The sequence below is a fragment of the Molothrus ater genome, chromosome 11 (genome assembly GCF_012460135.2).
Source record: "Molothrus ater isolate BHLD 08-10-18 breed brown headed cowbird chromosome 11, BPBGC_Mater_1.1, whole genome shotgun sequence".
Taxonomy (NCBI): domain Eukaryota; kingdom Metazoa; phylum Chordata; class Aves; order Passeriformes; family Icteridae; genus Molothrus; species Molothrus ater.
In genome coordinates, this window is record NC_050488.2 from 2,177,337 (window position 1) to 2,199,104 (window position 21,768).

At 45.7% G+C, this 21,768-nt stretch overlaps 1 protein-coding gene across 4 annotated transcripts; it reads right to left on the reverse strand.

Annotated features, from left to right (window-relative positions):
* Positions 1-227: 227 nt before the first annotated feature.
* TSEN2 (tRNA splicing endonuclease subunit 2) lies at positions 228-10,410 on the reverse strand. 4 transcript variants are annotated; one of them, XM_036404712.1, is made up of 12 exons: positions 10,369-10,410; positions 8,917-9,106; positions 8,105-8,186; positions 7,376-7,412; positions 4,776-5,274; positions 4,602-4,679; positions 4,086-4,136; positions 3,313-3,451; positions 2,280-2,316; positions 1,432-1,543; positions 934-1,023; positions 228-526 (listed from the first exon to the last, which is right to left on the reverse strand). In XM_036404712.1, the coding sequence occupies exons 2-12, from the start codon at positions 9,088-9,090 to the stop codon at positions 467-469; spliced, it is 1,359 nt and encodes a 452-aa protein (XP_036260605.1). In that variant the 5' UTR covers positions 9,091-9,106; positions 10,369-10,410; the 3' UTR covers positions 228-466. The 4 variants fall into 4 exon arrangements, with proteins under 4 accessions (XP_036260605.1, XP_036260607.1, XP_036260606.1 ...); XM_036404714.1 differs by having other exon boundaries at positions 8,917-9,113; positions 10,369-10,386; XM_036404713.2 differs by lacking the exon at positions 10,369-10,410 and adding an exon at positions 9,927-10,291.
* Positions 10,411-21,768: the final 11,358 nt, after the last annotated feature.

The following is a 21,768-nucleotide window of genomic DNA, read 5'->3' on the forward strand; positions in this document are numbered from 1 at the left end:
AACACTTCTCACCCAGAGTGGGAGAGGTGCCCAGGCCCCAGAATAAATTTAAATTCTGGGAAGAGCTCCTCAATTCTGAGCTGTGATTGTAGAAGTTCCAGGGTCCCAACTGCAACAACCAAACCTCTCCCCAAATCTAAATTCGAATTCACCAAGACTGTGAAGTCAGGTTTGTGCTGCCATAATATCAGAAATACTGTTCCTAATGACTGCAGTGTAACCACCACTCAAACATGCACCTTTTTATCTTTTATATTTTGAGTTGGGACACAGCTTTTCATCTGCTCACGTACATTTTTCAGTAAAACATTCTCTCCAGTAAACATGATACAGCTCATTTTAAACAGCATTTATACACAGCATTTTATGTTGCTAGGAAATGTTCTGAGGCAGCAGTTCATCATGAGATCAGGTGAAAACCAACAAGGAGTGGTTTTTAACAAGTGAGGTTTTCCTGTGCAGTCAGTTAAAGTTCATCGGGCTCGCTGCGCTCACGGGAGGAAACCCAACGGGACACGATCAGCTCCTGGAATAAAACCCAAGGAGGAAGGAAAATCCCAAAAGGCACAGGAAGTCAGTGAGGGATGGGGCCTAGGTCTGTACAACTGGTTATGTGTATGATGTGGCCACTGAGGTGTTTTAGCAGGTGACTCTGTTTGCTCCTGAAGAGAGCTGAGCTCTCACACTTTCCCCCCTTTTATTTCTGACCTTACCTCAGCCCTGCCATCTCCACAGGGTTTTAGGAAGCCCTAAATGCTGCCAGGCCCATTATCAGCAACATTCCCATTCCCACAGGAGGTGTAAAGCTTCCAAAGATCCCACAATGCACTTTGCATGAAGGAATTGGATTGTATTGCAGCCACGTGTGCAAAACCCAAATCAAGGCAAAGAAGGCACAGTTGTCCCAGGGAGTGTGAAAAAGCAGGAACTCACCTGAACCTTGATTCTCTTCATGCACTCTGGGGTTGCCATCTCCTCTGCAGTCATGTCAGAAGGTCTGATCAGGTAGCACAGCATGAGCTCCTGTGGGCAGCAGCAAACACAGGAATCTCAGTGGGTTAGGGAAGCACCGTGGAGCTCACACTGACAGCCTCAGGGAAATTCCAGTCTCACTGCTCAAAGGAAAACCCTGGGACATGGAAAGGGCTTTAAAAACAGCAGTGGCAATCAGGAAACAAGGGTCCCTCAGGTCTTGCTGTTCCTCACACAACTTTCTAACATTTCTACAAGTGGCAGAACTTTCATAATTATTATTATTTAACAATAATTCTCCCAGGATTCACCTGGATATTGATAAAGGAAACTTCTCTGCCACTGGCAGATCAACATATTGTTCAGCAGGAGGATTCTCTTCCCAGCCTCAGTCCAAGTCCCTGCCCTTTGGAGCCAAACTTTATCATCCCAAAGCTGCTTTTTCCCCAGAGCTTGTACCTTAGAAGCATTTGCATTTGTTCTGTTCAGCCCAGACAGGGACATCCAGCTGAGGGGTCTGCGAAGGGAACCTTCAAAATTATCATCCACCAACTCAGCAATGACAGAGTAACTGGGAAACACAGCAGGCAGGACAGGTCACAGAAAGGAAATTGGCATTTTCTGAGGACAACTCAAGAACCAGGGGCTAAAAACTGGCATTAAACAATCTGCCAGCTTGCAAACTGTGACATTGAGTCTTTCTATGAGGAAAAGAGGAGAAATACTGAAGTTGTGCATGTGCCCAGTGGTGCCTTCCCTCCCCACCCTTCTGATGTTTGTAGCATTCTCTTTGTTAATGCCAAGCTGACATTTATAACCAATTTATTATCTAGGAGTTTAACCTGTCTAGCCAACAAATAAAGACAATTATCATCCCTTCAAAGTTCTCCCAAATTACATAAATTACCCAGATCACCTATTTTTCTCAATTAGTATTACAAAATCCAATTATTTTCCTGAGTCCATCATCATCTGAGTATAAATCCACTGCAGCTTGTGATTTTGAATGCCTGTTATGTATATTCAAAGAAATGGTGTCATTTTCTAAATTAGTACTACAAAATCCAATTATTTTCCTGAGTCCATCATCACCTGAGTATAAATCCACTGCAGCTTGTGATTTGGAATGCCTGTTATTTATATTTAAAGAATGGTGTCATTCAGCTCCTCTGCTGAAGGGATTTTCACATTCCCAGTGTGAACACAATGTATTTTGAGTGATGAGTATGTGCTGAACCAGTGAAGATGCTAAACTGGTGTGAGTGCAATTGAACTGAAAGAAATGAGCAGAAACAGGAGTGTCAAACCTGGCATGGTAGAACGGGGGCCCTTTCCTATACAGCACTGAAACAAAAGAGAAACACCTCAGTCAGATCAGAGTTAAAAGGGTTTAATAGCAGGGCTCGTCAATATTGTCAAATGTTCTGTAAATTTTAATTACACAAGAAAAAAAAACCTCAACTCTTCTGAATTCTGCTCAGAATTAGGCTGTCCCAGCAAGTGGAGAGAGGGAAGAGCAGCAGAGTGACTCAGGGCAGGGCAGGTCAAAGGCAAGGCAGAAGAACTTTAGGAATTAGCAATTGTAGGAAAGAGTTTAGGATGGGATTTTTTGGCAGGGATGATGAATTCAGCCAGAGCTACACCCTGACCTAAAGGACTTGCTCAGCACACCCCCCAAAATGTGCCACCACTTCAGCAGCATTAAAACACCTGCTGGGCTGCACACATCCAAAAGCACCTGACTCAGTGCACATTCTGTAATAACTGCACTGCTTGTGTTGACATGAGCCAAACTGAGCTCTTGAGCTCCTTAGCAAGGACACCACTCATTAATTCTGTAATATTAAACCTCCAACCAAGAAAACAAAAGAGCCAAGTCCATTCTGTAGCTCCCCCAAAACCCACACAAAGAAACAGTGCTGGCAGTGAGCTCAGCAGAAGTCCACCTTCTCTTAACTGGGATGGATGAGGTGCATGAACTTTATTGAGGATTGGGATCTGAAATCAAACCTGTTATTCTAGAGACTGTTAACACTGCAGGAGATGAGTTTAGGAGAGGACAGAGAAAGTTGGGAAGGGAATTTCAGTGCAATCCTGTAGGAATTATGAACCTCATGAAGCAAACCAGACCTTCCAAGCTGTCTCTTCACCTCCTGGATATGGGATGTTCCTTTCCTCTCCCATCCCAACTTCACTGCTAACCCCAAACATCCTCTGCCAACTGCAAGCAGCAAAGGCTGCTCCAGTCCAGCAGCTCCTCACTGAGTTCCCCTCTGGAGTTCTGCCTTGCCTGGAGGAGGGCTGGGCAGGAAATGACCCCATTTTTGGGGGGGTACTCACAGAGATCCGTGCCATACTTCAGCCCCACCTTGGGCACCCAGCCCTTGCCCCTGAAGTAGTGGTAGGCCATGTAGGTGGTTTTGAAATCAGGCTTCACCTCACTGAACACTTGCCACAGCTTCACGATGCTCAGGGGCTCCTGCAAAGCACACAGCACTGAGATAAACCAGCCATGCTCTGCTGCACAGCATGAAAAATCCCAAACACCACAGCAGCAAATCCCAAACACCACAGCAGCAAATCCCAAATAAATAGCACAGGCTGCTGCACAGAGCAGGAACTGCAGCCAGCAAAGCAGAACCCTGGATTCAAGGCAGGAACCTGCTGCTCCACTTAGTGGCTCTTTTAGGCAGTTCACAACCAGACCCATAATAAAGGAAAGGCTGATAAATCTTCAACTAAAAGCACAGGTTTGAATTATTATGGCATTACATGAATTAATGCTTAAAACTCCAAGGAGTTTTGCCATCTCAGGTGTGATTATTTACCATATTATTTCTCCTATAATTCCTGCCTAAGTTAAAACAAAAATCCTTTCTCTGCAGACAGACAGTGCTTAATTATATTGGTCTTGGTAAACTTAAAGCTTTCAGAGCTGCATTTCCTAAACAGAAATACCAGTATTTGTAAGAAAACCTTCCCAGTTCCTGTGTTTGATATTTCCTCCTCCAGAATTAACAGCACAAATCTCTGCCATACAGGTGAACATTCAGACCAAACCATATCCAGAGAAAAAGCATCCCCAGTAAGCCAAAATTAATCCAATCTCTTACCTCACCATAATAAATGCTTAAACATCCCAGAGCATACACCAGGAAAAAAGCCTGAAAAAACAAACAGAGGCACTTTAACTGACAGCTACATTCCTCCTGTAGTTTATACACAAAGCCTGGCAAGAACAAAGACTCCATTCATTAATTTCCTACAATGTCATCCCTGCTGGAGGCATACTGTTAAAACTGACATGTAAATACAATGAGAAGCACCAGAGTTGAAACAGGATTCATATCAATGTTGTATTCCTGGTGTTTCTGTATTTAAGTGCTGTCACAGGTCTCTGTGTCAGTGGGATTACTCACTTAAAGCAAACAGGATTGGACTCTGTTTTTAACCATCTCAGGCAATTATCACAGCATATTAAAGCTAAGTTGATGACTAAGACAATCCAGGTCCTTAGAGACACAGGACCCAGTATTTTAGAACCATATTTTCAATGACAGTGTAACATAGATTAAGGTTTACTTTTCCAGATGAAAAGCAAACTAACTTGCACTGTGCTTGACACATACCTCTTCCAAGCTGAGTTGTAAGTACTCAAAAATCCTAAATGGGTTTTTTCTGCATACTAATACTTCCTTCTTGACAAGCTACAAGAAAAATTGACTATTATTAAAATGTTGAACTGGAAAAAATAATGAATTCTGAAAGTAGTTTTGTCTAAAAGATTAGATCATTTTTCTTACATTCTCATGTGCATGAGTGGAGTCATCCTCAGGACAGGAGCTTCCTTCTTCCTCCTCTTGCACCAGCACATATTCTGGAGCACATTCCCTGGAGTCCATCCCCTCCCAAGCCCTCTGCTCAGGGCTCTGCTTCCCCTCGAGGCCCCAGAGCACAGGAGGGTGCCTGTGGCAGGACCCTTCAGCCATTTCCCTGGGATCCCCCTGTTCCTGGTCCCTGGAGGCACTCCCAGGATCCAGGGCTGCATCTCCTCCCTCCTTGGAGTGCTGCTTCTGACCCTCAGGGCTTTGGGCTCCCTCCCTGCCAGCAGATTTCCTGCACACTTCTGCATTTCCTGGGCTCCCTGTGGGGCAGCTGTGCTCAGTCTGTCCATCCCCATCCCCTGTGCAGAAGGGCAGCCCCAGGGGCTGGGTGTAACTCTCCAGGATTCTGCTGATGGAGCAGCTGTCCAGGCCCTGCTCCTGCAGCACGCTCTGAGCCCACTGCACACGGCGCTGGTACCTGGGGAACACAGAAAGGAGGAACTGCAGGGATTGATCCTTTAATTCAACTGCAAACCCCAGAGGGTGCAGCACAAACAGCCCCAGCAGCTGTGGGCACAAATGGGATCAGTGCTGGGGGCTCCAGGTTTTAGGGAGCCTCATGAACACCAGGATTCTGCTGCCTGCTGTGCCTTTGCTTGGCCTTTCCAGTTCCCTGGCAGCAAACAGCATTGCTGAGCCCTGCCAAGGGCTGGGCAGCTTCACCAGGCACAAGGTCCCTTCTCCCATGAAAGCCTCAAGCCTGAGTTCCCTACAAATTTGGAATTGGAATTGTGGGATAGAAACATGGAACAAGAGCCCTCCCACTTCAGCTTTTACACAGCCAAGGACTGAGAGCAGGAGCTGCAAAACTCTGCTGTAACTGCCCTGGAAACAGCAATGGCACAGCAGGAACAGCAGTGGAAAATTCTCCAGTGGGAATCACCCTTTGGAACCTAAGTTTGAACACAGAAAGGAGGAACTGCAGGGATTGATCCTTTAATTCAACTGCAAACCCCAGAGGGTGCAGCACAAACAGCCCCAGCAGCTGTGGGCACAAATGGGATCAGTGCTGGGGGCTCCAGGTTTTAGGGAGCCTCATGGACACCAGGATTCTGCTGCCTGCTGTGCCTTTGCTTGGCCTTTCCAGTTCCCTGGCAGCAAACAGCATTGCTGAGCCCTGCCAAGGGCTGGGCAGCTTCACCAGGCACAAGGTCCCTTCTCCCATGAAATCTTAAGCCTGAGTTCCCTACAAATTTGGAATTGGAATTGTGGGATTGAAACATGGAACAAGAGCTTCAGCTTTTATACAGCCAAGGACTGAGAGCAGGAGCTGCAAAACTCTGCTGTAACTGCCCTGGAAACAGCAATGGCACAGCAGGAACAGCAGTGGAAAATCCTCCAGTGGGAATCACCCTTTGGAACCAACCCCCTAAGTTATATCCTTGAGAAATGACAATAATCCCATCACTGAGATATTTACAACTTTCAGCTACTATTTCTAATAGTCTTCAATCATGACAGAGTTTTTAGAGCCTTTTCTCTTGGAATATAACATTAATTCATTATTAATAACATTTAATGTTATTAAAATAACATGAAGTCAGTTGAAAGATGACTCTTCACTCTGGGAAGGTGAAAATCTTGCACAGCATTTTTTATTTCCCTGAACAAAATCCTCAGGCAGCAACTTCAGCCCAGGTAACAAGGACATTAAATGCAAATTCCAGGTGTCAACACAAACACAAGTGCCCCTGCAGGCTCCTGATAAAGCTGGATAATTCAGGGCTCTGCTCTTTGTTATATAAAGGACACTCCTCTCTGTCCTATTATTTAATTACCATTTAATTTGCACTTGCAGGTTTCTACAGAGGCAGAGCATTTTAAATAAAATCACACTTTCATTGATGCTCAGCATCTGCAAGCAGCAGTAACTGTAGCAGCATTAGTAATAATATGGTTACTGTTTTCCTTACCTAAAATTGAGGGCTGCAGGAGCAGTGTTTTCAAATTCAAGTGAATTTTTAAAGTTATCATAGAATTGAGTAACTCACCTGCACGTGCTTAATAGTTTATACACTATTTAAACAGAAAAACAAAAAGTAGCCCAACACTTTTGCCAAATGTACAAACCACCAATGTTAACTGAGACTTAAAAAAAAGGTAAAATATCAAAGTATTGTAAAAGTTCAAGAGCCGCTTCAGCTACACCATAAAAACCCACTATGGAAATGGAAGAGATATTTTAAATAGCCTGCCCCAGAAACTTCTTTTCCTGCTCCTCACTTGAAGAATGTTTATTATGCTTGTAATTGTTATGAATTAATTACCCATTCTATGCATGCACTCAGCCTTGGCTTCTATTCAGCAATCAACACCTGCATGAAAAACCACCCTGAGGATCATCCCCTACCCTATTTCTGCTCCTAAAGTGATTTAGAAATGAAGTAATGAGAAAATAAATGGAAGCAAGTCACCCTCAGTATTTATACAGCCAGCAACCTGAAACCCAGTGTGAGAAATAGAAACCAGGACAATCTGTTTCCTAAAAACACCAAGAAAAAAGCAAATTATTCACTTACTTTTGAGCTGTAATTATGGGCATGCTGGTGTTGACACCTGTGTAAAGAAAAAGGATCCATTGTTTTAGCAATATAAGGATGGTTTTGTGTGATTTTGGTCACTGGGTGATCTGCAGCCTGGGAATTGTCCCCATTTTCAGTCCTCAAAGCCATTTTGGTGCCACTTTTCAAGCAGGGACACAGCAGAACCAGGAAAGGTACAAATGTAACAGGCTGCACAGAGGAGAATTAAATACACTTTTTTCTCCGGACAATTATGGAGGGACAGGATAAACTCCAGTGATGGCCACTGGGACTTCACTGTCATGGCAGAGGTGAGTACAAAATGAGGTTTTACATAAATGGCCAAGAGCAGAATGGGTGTGACTGGCTCCAGGCAGACTGAAACCTTCACCAATCCTTCCCTCATCATTGCAGGGACACCAGAATCTGCAGATTAAACCCAAGGAAAGTAAGGGGGAACAAAGCCCCAGGATGATCCCTTTACTTCAGTCTTCCCAAGCAACAACTCAGTGAAGGTTTGGGTGAATGCACTAAGGAATAATCCACATGGATTTCAACTCTTGGATTGTTCCTAGGCACGAGAGAAGGGGAGAGACAGATATCCTTCACCTGATCCAATCCAGCAGATTATTCTGCATGTAATTTTTAGAAATATACCTTCAGGGGGTGAGGAAAGGTGAGAAGAACTCCCAGAGCAGTGCTGAGCTCCCAGGAGCCCCCATTTACCTCTCCACTTGGCCAGCAGCTGAGGATCTGAAATGCTGAACACTGGGCGGCTCCTGGAGAGGATCCCTTTGCCAAAATAGCCCTGCAAAGGACAGAAACCCCCAAATCATCTCATGGCACACAAATTAACTTCTACCCCCTTATAAAATGTGCAATGGTGACACCAGCTGGAACAAACAGCTCAACTCCTGCAGCATTTCAGCCCTGCCTAAAGCTTGTGTAGCTGCTGGTTCAGTATTCAACACCTGATTTAACCAAGTGTTTAAATCCCATTTAGCCTGGAGAGTGTTGGGTCTTTTCCCTGAACGCTAAATATTTGTCAGCCAAAAGCTCCCAGCAAATGTTTGAAAACAACACCTGAAACCAAGGAGATACCACTGCATTAGAATGGTACTCAGACAAAAAAAAATGAACACAGCTTGTTTTACAGAGGAATAAATCACTCTGAAGTTCAAAGAATTATACAAGCACTTGTAAAACATTACAATTTCAACCACTTGAGCTTTAAAAACAAGAAAATGCTTTGAAAAGTTGCACAAAATGCTGAAAGGAGACATAAACATGAAGGCTTTGCAGCTGTTTCTTAGCTCACAATGTCACTTCATTCCAACATTTATTTGCTTGGATAAGAAAGATTTTTCACATTTCATACAGAATATATTTTTTTTTTGTACTGATTTCAGGAGAGAAGGGAAATATGGAGAATCACAGGAGGCTGAAGGGGCAGGAAAGATAAAGGCAGCAGATTTGAACCAGTATTGTTTTACCTGCATTTACAACACTACAAACATTGTGCAAACAGGGTGCAGCACCTTGTTGTAGAGCTGTTCAATATCCTCGGGGTTCCTCACAATCACATTGTTGTTGATGATCTCAGCCTGGCAGAGTCTGAAATCCTTCCCTCCCACATCCACAGGAAAGGGAGCCTTGTAGGTCTCGAAAACTCTTCTTTTCCTTTTTGGGGGGTGAAAAACTGCTTCTGCCATGTCTTAATTTATCCTCCTAAGAACTGGAAAGAAAAGATTTAACACCCAGGAATTAAGGTTCACCCATTTTTTCTGTATTTCAGCAAGACCCCTCCTACAGCAGCACATTCTCCGTGGATCCTGCAGGGTAACACAGGTTTAATTCTGCAACTCAAACAGGCAGGGATGTGCTGGAGATCTCGGATCTGCCTCTGGGGCATCCCCAGCACAGCAGCCAGAGCTCATGAAGGAAACTCCAGCAATAAAGGAGTAAAACACATCCAGGAACAAAGCAGAGCAACGAGCACAAAAGCAGAAACCATACAAGTGCTTAAATATGAAGCGATGTGAAGAGCGTGAGCTCCAGCAGCGCTGGGGCAGCGCTCGCAGAGCAGGGCGGTACTGCGGGGCCGTGTGTGCGGGACCGGGGCTCACACAGGGGCATCCCGGGGCTCCCTCGGGCATCCCGGGGCTCCCTCCAGCTCCGACACCCTGGGGCTCTGGCACTGCAGGAGAGCCGCGGCCCGGCAGGATTCTCCGCCTGACACCGGGATCCGCTGGGCCGAGGGACCGGGATCCGCTGGGCCGATGGACGGCGAGCAGCGATCCCCTCAGGGATCCTTCAGGGCTGCCCCGGGATCCATTCACGGCTGCCCCGGGAGCACCTCAGGGCTGCCCCGGGAGCACCTCAGGACTGTCCAGGATCCCCTCAGGACTGCCCCGCATCCCCTCAGGGCTGCCCCGGGAGCACCTCAGGGCTGCCCCGCGAGCACCTCAGGACTGTCCCGGATCCCTGAGGGCTGTCCCGGATCCCTGAGGGCTGCCCCGGGATCGCCTCAGGGCTGCCCCAGGATCACCTCACGGCTGCACCGGATCCCCTCAGAGCTGTCCTGGATCCCTCACGGCTGCCCCGGGATCACCTCAGGGCTGCTCCGGGAGCTCCCCGGGATAGCCGGGCCCTGCTGAAAGACCCGCACTCGGCCCGGGGTGTCCCGGGGGGCTCCGGGGCAGTGCCTGGTCCCGGCGTATCCCGGTGGGTTTGAGGGGCAGTGTCCAGTCCCGGGGTGTCCCGGTAGGCTCGGGGGCAGTGTCCGATCCCAGGGTATCCCGGTGGGTTTGAGGGGCAGTGTCCAGTCCCGGGGTGTCCCGGTAGGCTCGGGGGCAGTGTCCGGTCCCGGTGGGTTTGAGGGGCAGTGTCCGGTCCCGGGGTATCTCGGTGGGTTTGAGGGGCAGTGCCCGGTCCCGGGGGGTTCGGGCAGACCAGCCGGGCCGCTCCCGCCGCCCGCGCGCACCACGCACCGTCACTGTCACCGTCACCGCCGCGCCGCCACCGCGCCTGCGCACTGAGCCCGCGCGGGAACGGCCCCGCCCCGAGCCCGCCCCGAGGCCACCCCGGCCCCGCCCTGGGTCCCGCCCCGGCCCCGCCCTGAGCGTCCCGCCCCGCTCCGCCCCGCTCCGCCCCGCTCCGCTCCTGGTACCGGTCCCGCTCCGTCCCCAGTCACGGTCTATCCCCCGTCCCGCTCCGTCCCCGTCCCGCTCCATCCCCGTGCATCGGTCCCGCTCCGTTCCCGCCAGCGGGTTCGGTCCCGCTTCGTCCCAAGCCCAGAGGGAGATCCGGTCCGTGCCGGGGGTTCCGGTCCTGCTTCACCCCGGTCCCGCTCCATCCCCGGTCCAGGGGAGGTTTCGGTCCCGTTCCATCCCCGCCGTGCGGGCCCGGTCCCGCTTGGGTGTCCCGCCCCGGCAGAGGTGAGGCCGCGGTGTCCCGGCCCCGGCTGCCGGCCCCGAGCGAGGGATGCTCCCGGCAGGGAAGGACCGGGAATGTGCTCCCGGCTCTGCTGCCGGGCTGCGGTGATGTCCCCGCCGGGCTGCGGGGCTGTCTCCACCGGGATACGGGGCTGTCCCCGCCGGGATGTGCTGGTGTCCCTCCCGGGGACAAATCACACGGCACTGGCGGCTTTAGCGCGACCGAAGTGAGAGAAGCTCTTGGAGTGAGCGATGAGCTCCTCCATGAGCAGCGGCAGAGCCACACGCGGAGATGGTTAATTAGAGACAGGGACAATGTTCTGCTCATTTGGGGACAGCGCAGGGACAATGTTCTGCTCATTTGGCTCCGGGACAAAGCCCGTGGCTCGGTGGCACCCGGGACAAGGCACCGCTGTCCCGCCAGGTGAGGCTGATCCCGCAGCTCAGAGCCAGCTGGGCACGACAGGTTTGTGCAGCTATAAAATAAAAGCACCTGAATAAAATACAAAGCATTTTCACTATTAGGACCTGGTGTCTCTTTTTCTACAGCTTGAGCCCTGCTTGTCCAACCCATGGTCACACCTTCACCTGCTCCTGTTTGAGGCACCTGGGAGGTGCCACTGTCACACAAAGAGGAGAGAGACAATTTGGCTGCAGGGATGCAGACTCAGCAGAGAATTCTGATTCTCAGCAGAGATCAGGGAATTCCCTGATGAAAAGCTGTAATAATATGTCCTTCTTAGGAGGTATTTTATCTCATTCCTGTTTTTTTATGGTGAGCCAAAGGGCAGGCAATAGTGATTACAAGGCCAGACAGGAATTATTGCACAAAACATGAGAACACTCAGCTTGTGTTCTTACAGTTATTGCCTGCAGAGGTGTGCTTGATACACCAGCTCAGGACTTTTTGATGTTGGTTTGCATAAAAAGTGTTGAAGCCAAACCTCAGAGGGGCCTGATGTGATCCTGTCACCAAAGTACAGAGATGCTCTGATAACTTCAGGTTCATTCTCAGAGCTCTGCCATAGAAATACCCAAATTAAAATATTCCAGGCAACAAAATGAAAGTGGCCCAGCATCAAAGATGCCACTCTCAAACCAAGTCTCACTTGAATGAAAGCAAGTTTATCTCTGCTAGCTGTATCTGGATTTTCTCTTTGTGCAGACACATTTACTATGAGACATTCCCTGCAGGGAGAAGCAGACAAAACACGACGAGCTACAGGCCACTCACATTTCATTATCAGCCTGCAGCCTTGGAGAGAACCCACAGCCAGCCCTCAATTAACTCACTCACACTCCTGTTTCTTCAACCCATAATCTGCTCCCGTCCCTGATAAGCCCAGATCGAGCTGCAGCCAGAACTTGCTGTCTGAAGGACAAGCTTTGGATGAGTCACACCTCGTTTCTTTTATCTATCAATTTCTTCTATCAGTAATTGTGCAGACACTCTCGGCAGTGTCTGCATGTCCCTGCTGCTGCTGAGGCAGCTCAGAGCAGGCAGCTCCCTGGTGACAGGCTCTGAGCTGGGGCCCTCGGGGTCACCAGGGAGTCAGGAATGTCACCCTGCTGTCAGGAGCCACGGGGAGAGGCACAGTGTGAGAATCCGTGTCTCAACACAGCAGCACAAGGCTGAAATCACCCAGTCTAGAAATTGTACAGGGCACAGAAATTAAGGTGTCCAGGGCATCTACACAGGAGCACAGATACTTGCATGGATATACCCATCAAAAACTAACAGTAAGGTTAGGACTTAGTCTTTTGTCCTTGGGTGTGTGTGGCAGCCATCTTGACACCTTCAGTGTCATGCTTTTTATAAGCCACAAGAATGGAAAATTTGGTGGGTGATTGGTTGATGATTTATGATCATTGTTTGTATTTTTGTTTGATTTTTTTGGGGGGTGTTAATTCTATGTTTGTTTTGGGGTGGTTATGGAGTGATGATGACAGTTGGTTATGGTTTTTGACACTAGGAAATATAGAGGAAGGTTAATTGAAAGTGTATTGATTGTTGCAGACATCTTTTATGAAAAATCCTTTCCTTAGGATTTTTCCTCCTGAGAAGCTGAGAGGCCTCAGGAACAGAACTGTAACCAATGGTTATCTGCTGCTGTGGAATGCAACAGGTGGATCTTTAATTAGCCCATCTTAGATGTTTGGAATTAATGGCCAATCACAGTCAGCTGGCTCGGACAGAGAGCCGAGCCACAAACCTTTGTTATCTTTCTTTGCTATTCTGTTCTTAGCCAGCCTTCTGATGAAATCCTTTCTTCTATTCTTTTAGTATAGTTTTAATACAATATATATCATAAAATAATAAATCAAGCCTTCTGAAACACGGAGTCAGATCCTCATCTCTTCCCTCATCCAAGAACTCCTGTGAATGCCGTCACAATTGATGATAAATGATTTGGATAATGTAGGGATATATGGTTTCATTATTTAATAAAAAAACTATGTCAAGATAAAAAAAATGAATGCGTAAAATGGGATTCAAATATTAGTTCCTAGTAAATATGTGAACAGACCTGCATTGTCCTGCAGGACCACTGAGATATGGGAGGAACAAAACAATGTTGTACCTGTGAGTGAGGACAGCACCGAGGATTGCACCGTGTCCATCACCGGGGCTTTTCACAGGCTGAACACACACTCAGGAGCAGTACAAATAAAGCCAATCCCTCCTGCAGACACGGGGCTGCGCTCAAAGCCCTGCAGATCGCTTTGCGGGCAGTTTCCAGGGGGGATTTTCGCTCCCCGGAGCGCTGCGGCCGTGCCTGAGGGCGGCAGAGCCGAGCTCCCTGTGCCCCGCCGGGCGCAGCTCCTGCCCAGCTATCCCCGCTCTGCCCTCCCTGGCTGGGAATGGCACCGGGAACAGGGAATTCCCTGCTGCACGGCTGGTTCAGGCTCGAAATCACAGCATCCACTTGCTCACTATTGCACAGAATCCCAGAATCCCAGAATAACGAGGTTGGAAGAGACCTTCAAGATCATCGAGTCCAGCCTGTGCCCTGACACCTCAGCTATACTGTGGCACCAAGGGCCATGTCCAGTCTTTTTTAAACACATCCAGAGATGGTGATTCTGCCACCTCCATGGGAAGAGCATTCCAGTACTTTATTATTCTTTTGGTGAAATCTTTTTTCCTAATATCCAACCTGTACCATCCCTGACATAGCTGGAGACTGTGTCCTCTGGTTCTGTCAGAGACCAACCCCACCTGTCTGCAGCCTCCCTTCAGGAAGGTGTGGAGAGCAAGAAGGGCACCCCTGAGCCTCCTTTTCTCCAGGCTAGGCACCCCCAGCTCCTCCAAACGTTCCTCACAGGGTTTGTGTTCCCAGCCCCTCTCCAGCCTCGTTGCCTCCTCTGGATGTTCTCCAGCATCTCAACATCCTTCCCAAACTGAGGGCCCAGAACTGCACACAGCATTTCTTGATACTGGGCTGATTTATTGCATTATTAAATTAAGGTCCAAGGCAATGTCAGCTTCTTGCCAAGGCTGATAGGACTCTCCCCTAAATCACCGTGGCTGTAACCCTTCAACCCTGGCACAGTTGCCTTTGCTGCCTGACTCTCAATGCCCCATTGTCTGCCCTGCCAGCCCCAGAAATTCAGATATAAATCCCAGAAATATGGATATAAATATGGATGTGTTATGGCATCCATGTCAGATCCACAGGAGCCTCTCTGAACGCACAGAGCCTTTCCAGGGGGAGGATGCTCCTGCTCTGTGCTGTCCCAGGATTTCTCAGGTCCTGGTGGAGGCACAGAGCTGCAAACCAGTTCCAGTGGCAGGACAAGATGTCCCTGCTAGGCTCACTGAACTCCTCCTGTGACCACACACGTGGTGATTTCCTCTAAAATCTGCACAACATTTGCAGTGCTGTGCTCTCAGCCTGCCTGTGGTTTGTGTCCTTCCACAGGCACTGTTTCATTGAGAAGCCCATCTGGAATCATTTGGAAGAAATATTCCCCTTATAAAATAGGAGCTCATTTTATATTATATGAACTAATATTTAACAGCTAATATTGACGAGTTGCTGTGCTGTGAAGTTTCTACCCCAGTAAAATGGAGTTGCCATGTGCAGGAAGGTACAGGGCGGTTTTGTTATCCAGGGTGGTTTTTTGAGTGTTTGGGGGTTTTAGAGGCAGTTGGGAGTTAATTCTCAGTCCTACCTCAGCCAAAACATACAGGCCAGGTACTCCTTAAATACATATTTTACATGCTTAGGCTTATTAAAAGAAACAGAAATGTCAGCCTGTAAAACTATTTGCCCATGTAGAAAGCCACTCATAAAATCATAAAAGAATGATCTGTTCTTACAGTGTCTTTAGGTAATTTTGGAACCCGTGCCAAGAAATAAAAGGGTTTTGCATGGAGTCCATGAAATTCAAGTCGTGATTTGTCATTGTAATAATTCTGGCTTTGACAGAATGTTCCTGTAAAATTTTGTTATCCCATCCGTGTTGTAATCCACAAAGCCCCCATGATGACACTCTCCTTTCTGGATTTTCTTTCTCACAAGGTGATGCAGACAGCAGAGGGAGGATGGGCTGTAGTTATTTACATTAGCCAGCTCCAGTTTCCCCAGACTGACAGAAATTCCCATGGAAATTCTGGTTACATTAACTTTGACAGAGATATGGGACTGTTTTTGGAAACTTAAAAAAACCCCCAACAACTAGGGAATACTTTTCATTTTTATTAACATGCAGCATCTTAATTTTGTTTATTAAAGAAATAAATCAAGGTTAGTTTCTGCTTAGTTTCAGATGGTTTTCACAGGAGACAAAAAAAGAGAAGCCAAATATTGGCCAAGCATCAGCCCAGTGAGGAATCCCATAATAGCAGCAATCCCGAGGAGGATGGCAGTGAAGGGAGCAGCATGAGAAAAGAGGATTTTAGAGATGAGAATGGCATGGGTGTGTTTGCTTCAGACATGGACACTGATTGTGTGTGTTCTTGGAGATTAAACACACTTGGATGTGGAATTCTTGCAGGATCCATCCCACCCCATTATCCCATGCCATTATCCAATCCCATCCCATGGATCCTATGGATCCCATCCCATCCCATCCCATCCCATCCCATTATCCCATCCCATCCCATTATCCCATCCCATCCATCCATCCATCCATCCATCCATCCATCCATCCATCCATCCATCCATCCATCCATCCCATCCTATCCCATCCCATTATCCCATCCCATCCCATCCCATCCCATCCCATTATCCCATCCCATCCATCCATCCATCCATCCATCCATCCATCCATCCATCCCATCCCATCCCATCCCATCCCATTATCCCATCCCATCCCATCCCATTATCCCATCCCATCCCATTATCCCATCCCATTATCCCATCCCATTATCCCATCCCATCCCATCCCATCCCATCTCTCTGAGGGCATCTCAGTCAATCCCTGCCCTCAATTTTTGTTCCAGGTGTGTTATAAAATGTGTGAACATTAATTGAAAATGATGTCAACATTAATTGAAAATGATGTCAACATTAATTAACTGAAATGACGTGAACATTCATTTTCTCAGCCCCAGCCTCCCCAAAGCCCCTGCTTCCCTTCTCCCCCTGGAAACAAAAGCCAAAGCTCTGAGCTGGCCACTCCAGGGGAATTAAGGGCACTTAAACCCGCTGGTTTTCACCCAGCCCTGGAGCTCCAGTGCCAGATTTATTTACCTTTTGCTGCAGAACCATTTGTTTCTGCGTGCCTCATTAGTTTTTCTGCTCCATCAGTCCCTGGGTGAGCTGCTCAATGAGGCACAGCCTCTCTTTGCCCAAATCCTGACTCCCTCACCTTCACCTCGTGTGGCTCAGCACCATGCTGGGCACAAAACCCTCCAGGTTCCAGCAAGATGAGCAGCAAAAGTTCATTTTGTTGTTGTGTATCCAGTTGGGAAGGGCACAGTAAGGGCTGGGTGTCTCCACTAGGTGTCCATGTTTCAGCAATTTTCATTACGGGCTCACTCAGCCCCTGCAGAATGCACAGCGATTGTTCTGCTCCACTGCCAGATGGAAATGGGAGATAGATTTTATATCAGTCAAGGGTGCACCTGGGCCTGCACCTAAAAAGGCACAAAACCCTCAAAAAGCACCTTTAACTTGCACATCTCAGCCCCTCAAACCAGACCTGTAAGGGCTGGCAGACTTTTCAGATCTTGATTATTGCCTCCCTTGCTTTTTCTCATGTTTTCCAAATTATTACGTGCTTTGTATTAACTTGTAGGAACAAACAGAAAAAGCTTTCCAGATTTCTAGTGGGTTTGTAAAGTCTCTTCTTATTCGACTTCCAGTTTTTCTCTGCACAGCCTTTTTTGCATTTAGCTGAGCAGAGAGCCCTAAAGCAGTGACTCAGAATTTTAGAAACACCTGCTTAATTGTCAAATAACTGCTTTGCTCATTACATTTCTCTTCAAATATTGATGCCTAATATTTACCTACTTTTCCTGGCTGTCTAATGGATGCTGGAAGGCAGAGTTTTGTGAGCACAGGGACTTTTTCATGCTCCCAATTTCAAACAAACTGTAGGCAGCAGCCTTTAGTGCTCATTTATTGAAGGTGTTTTTCACTGCTTGTTTTTGTCATTTGCAACCCCATTCATTAATAAGAGGCCAGAGAGCAGGGATTTCATTCAGATACCAGGAAATTCCAAGGAGCTGAAAAGAGGGATTTATTTAACATTACTGGATTCCCTTCTAGGAATAACCCAGCAGATTTTCTTCTTCTTTTTTTCTTTCTTTCATATTTTCATTTTTCTTTTTTTAAATTTTTTTCCTCTTTTTATCTTTTTTTTCTTTTTCTTTTTCTTTTTCTTTTTCTTTTTCTTTTTCTTTTTTCTTTTTCTTTTTCTTTTTCTTTTTCTTTTTCTTTTTCTTTTTCATTTTCTTTTCCTTTTTCATATTTTTCTTTTTCTTTTTCTTTTTCTTTTTTTTTCTTTTTCTTTTTCTTTTTCTTTTTCTTTTTCTTTTTCTTTTTTTTTCTTTTTCTTTTTCTTTTTCTTTTTCTTTTTCTTTTTCTTTTTCTTTTTCTTTTTCTTTTTCTTTTTCTTTTTCTTTTTCTTTTTTCATTTTTCTTTTATATTTTTCTTTTTCTCTTTTTCTTCTTCTTCTTTTTCTTCTTTTTTTCTTCTTTTTCTTTTTCATTTTCTTTTCCTTTTTCATATTTTTCTTTTTCTTTTTCTTTTTCTTTTTTTTTCTTTTTCTTTTTCTTTTTCTTTTTCTTTTTCTTTTTCTTTTTCTTTTTCTTTTTCTTTTTCTTTTTCTTTTTCTTTTTCTTTTTCTTTTTCTTCTTCTTTTTTCATTTTTCTTTTATATTTTTCTTTTTCTCTTTTTCTTCTTCTTCTTTTTCTTCTTTTTTTCTTCTTTTTCTTTTTCTTTTTCTTTTTCTTTTTCTTTTTCTTTTTCTTTTTCTTTTTCTTTTTCTTTTTCTTTTTCTTTTTTCATTTTTCTTTTATATTTTTCTTTTTCTCTTTTTCTTCTTCTTTTTCTTCTTTTTTTCTTCTTTTTCTTTTTCTTTTTCTTTTTCTTTTTCTTTTTCTTTTTCCTTTGCGGTTTTTCTTCTGGTTTCCCAGGCATTTTCAGTTTGTTAAATGTAAGGGATATAATATTTAATATTTTAGAATTTTAGGGAATGCTATGTGCCAGAGCATTTTGAGGCAGCTTCCAGGACCACATGCAGACAAGGCTCTGGTGATTTCTAATTCCCACAGCTGTGAGTTCAACATCTGAAACTGAGTTTGACTCCAAAACTTTTACCTCATTTACAATGCTAAGGAAGCAGAATAGGTTCTTTTATTAGAGAATGAAACCAAAATGTGGTGTCACTCCATGTGATTTGGACTGTGCCTGATGCAGGAATGTGCTTTAAGATTTCTCTGCCCAGAACAATCCTGTGGAGCTCAGATTTTACCTGAAACGTGTCTCAGAGCTTGTCCCAAACGCTCTCCAGGTTCATCTGTCACGGCTGACAGAAGGACAAAACAACAAACAAATCAAGGAAAACCCCCAAATCATCACATTCTAAGAAATGCAATAAATAAACCAACTTGTTGCCAACATATATATGTTTTTAAATACAAAAAAAACCCACTCAGAACATCCTCTTATGGAATCTATCCCAATCTGGAATATTTACTTTCCGTTTGTTTAATAACAGGAAAAGGCTTGTTGCTTCTTTTGTTGAGTTTCATGTGTCAGCATCTTAATATTCCTCTGGTATTCTTGAAACTTTTACCAGGAAGAAAACAGTGCCATGGCCTATAGTAGGAAATGTTCTGTTTATTTGAAATGCCTTTATGAGCACACAAAGTCAAACAATTGCTGCCATAAACCCAGGGAGCAGCTCCTGATGCCTTGGCTGTCTCATTTGCACTCTTTGGCTCTGCCCTTCCTGTGCTCTGCACCTTCTGAATTCCAGGGCAGGGTAAATCCCTTTTTCCCTTAAATCCCTTTTTCCCTTAAATCCCTTTTCCCATTTCCTCATCACCTGCTGGGCTCTGCTGCTCTTGGTGTGGGAATGTTGGGTTGAGGGTTTATCACCCATCTGCTGCTGGATCCACATTTGGTGATTCCTGTGGGCCCTTTCCAGCTCAGAATATTCTGACAATATTCTGAATATTGTCACAAACCTGGAACTGAAGGGCTGATTTTTAATTCCCCGATTCTGAGACTGGACTCTGGAAGAAATAATGACAGAGAGCTTTCAAAGCTTCTCACAGAAGTGTTTGAACTTATTTTGGCCCTGCCTGTTTTATTGTGGCAAATGCAGTAACTGTGGCAAATTTGGGCCTAATCATGTCAAAAAAGGGCAATTTTATTTCTGTAGGACAGACCTATAAACTGAATAGAGCAGGCCAGCTCTCTTCACACAGCTCTGTGTGCTGTGGGGCTGTTTAAACAATGACTAAACCACAAACAGTCACTGACTGGATTCCTCAGGAGCACAACTGTGGGCACAGGAGTGTCTCAAACCCAGGCTCCAGGTTCAAAAAAAAAAAAAAAAAGTAAATAACTCATAAAAGAAGTGCAAATAGCAGGAAAATCTCATTTCCATCTATCAAGCTGTGTAAAGGACAGGCAGGCTGGAAAGAATGGGCAGTGCTGTGGGGCTTTTTGTGGGTTTTGGGAGCATCTCACATCCCTGATTGTGAGCTGGGGATGATTTTAAAAGATTAAAAAAACCCACTAAAAATCTGGAAAGCTTTTCCTGTTTGCTCCTACAAGTCAATACAAAACATGTAATAATTTGAAAAAACATTAGATAAAGCAAGAGAGGCAATAATCAAGATCTGAAAATTCTGCCAGCCCTTACAGGACTGGTTGGAGGGTCTGAGATGTGCAGTTTAAAGGTGATTTTTGAGTGTTTTGTGCCTTTTAGGTGCAGGCCCAGGTGATGCTGCTGCACCTTCCCTGAGCCACACAGCAATTTCCTGGCACAGCAAAATTTCAGAGGTGAGGATCAGGCTCAGAGAGCCAGACTTTGTTCTTGCCTCCCCTTTGCTGTTTCAAACCCAGCAGAGCAAACCCCTGGTGCTGCAGGAGCCCCCAGTGCTGCTGCCATGCAGATTTTGGGGCAGGGCTTGGCATTTTCACAGTTACTCACTGGAAAGCCTCCCAGGCCCCGAATCAGCAGGAGTTTTGTAAAGTTCCTATTACAGATCCATGGAATTTATACCAAAGGTGTTGAAATCCCTGAGGCTGCTGCTGACTCACTTCCCCAGGGAGGGCTGCTGAGCTCAGAGGTGCCCCCATGGCAGCAAGGGCACAACATCCTGAACTCTCAACTCTGCCTCATCCCCAAATTCTTTCTCAACGTGTCCTGCTGCCCTGCAAGCCCCAGTTTGTCTGAAATGCCACTTTCTTTTATCATCTGCTCTGACTCAGATGCTGAGCTGGAGTGGTATTTACAAAATATCTCTATGGCTCTGGATTTATCTTGCCAAGGAAAGTTAAATGGTTACAGATTAAAAAGATTTTATAAGCACGATATGCCACAGTAAACATGAGCAAAAGTTGTTCTGAAACTATTTCTGTCTTTTGTTGGGAAAAGAAATGATTATTGAAGCTTGAAGGGGAAGACTGCTTCGTAAAAGGAAGGAGAATTAACCATAGTGAGGTTTTAAAGGAACTCTGGTTTGCTGATTAAGTGCTTTTTCTAGAAATGCAACTAATGTTTCCTCTTTTTTAACTCTTAAGTCAGGCCCAGGTGCCAGCAAATGCCTTTTTCACTGTGTCTGGAGGTTTATTTTTAGTCCCAAGAAGGGTATAGACAGCAGGCTGGAAGTCAGGACATGTGCAGGCCAAATAAACTTCCCCACACTTGAACTCTGGCTCTCAGCTCATCCATCTCCCGTGGCTCAGCTCCTTTCTGTCACCAAAGGCTCTGCAGTCCCATCTGAAGCTCCTCAGAGCTGCTCTCATCTTGCTGAAAGCATCTCCCACTTCTGCAGCAGGATTTTAATGCCTCCAGGGCTTTAATTTCCTGCTGTGAGACTCAGAGTGAGCAGGAATTTCATTTTCCTGCCTGGTAGAGGTCTGACAGCAAAAGTGCCTGGCACAGGCTGTCATTTATTTATTTAATTAATTAATTAATTAATTATTCTCTGTGGAAGTGGGGTCTGACAGCAGAAGTGCCTGGCACAGGCTGTTATTTATTTATTTATTTATTTATTTATTTATTTATTTATTTATTCATTCTCTGTGGAAGTTGGGGGTTGGGGGGTGGGCACAAAGGTATTTATTTATTTAGTCATTCATTCATTCATTCATTCATTCATTCATTCATTCCCTGTGGAAGTTGGGGGTTGGGGGGTGGGCACAAATTTATTTATTTATTTATTTATTTATTTATTTATTTATTCATTCATTCATTCATTCATTCATTCATTCCCTGTGGAAGTGGGGGGTTGGGGGGTGGGCACAGCCCCCACTCTGCCCTT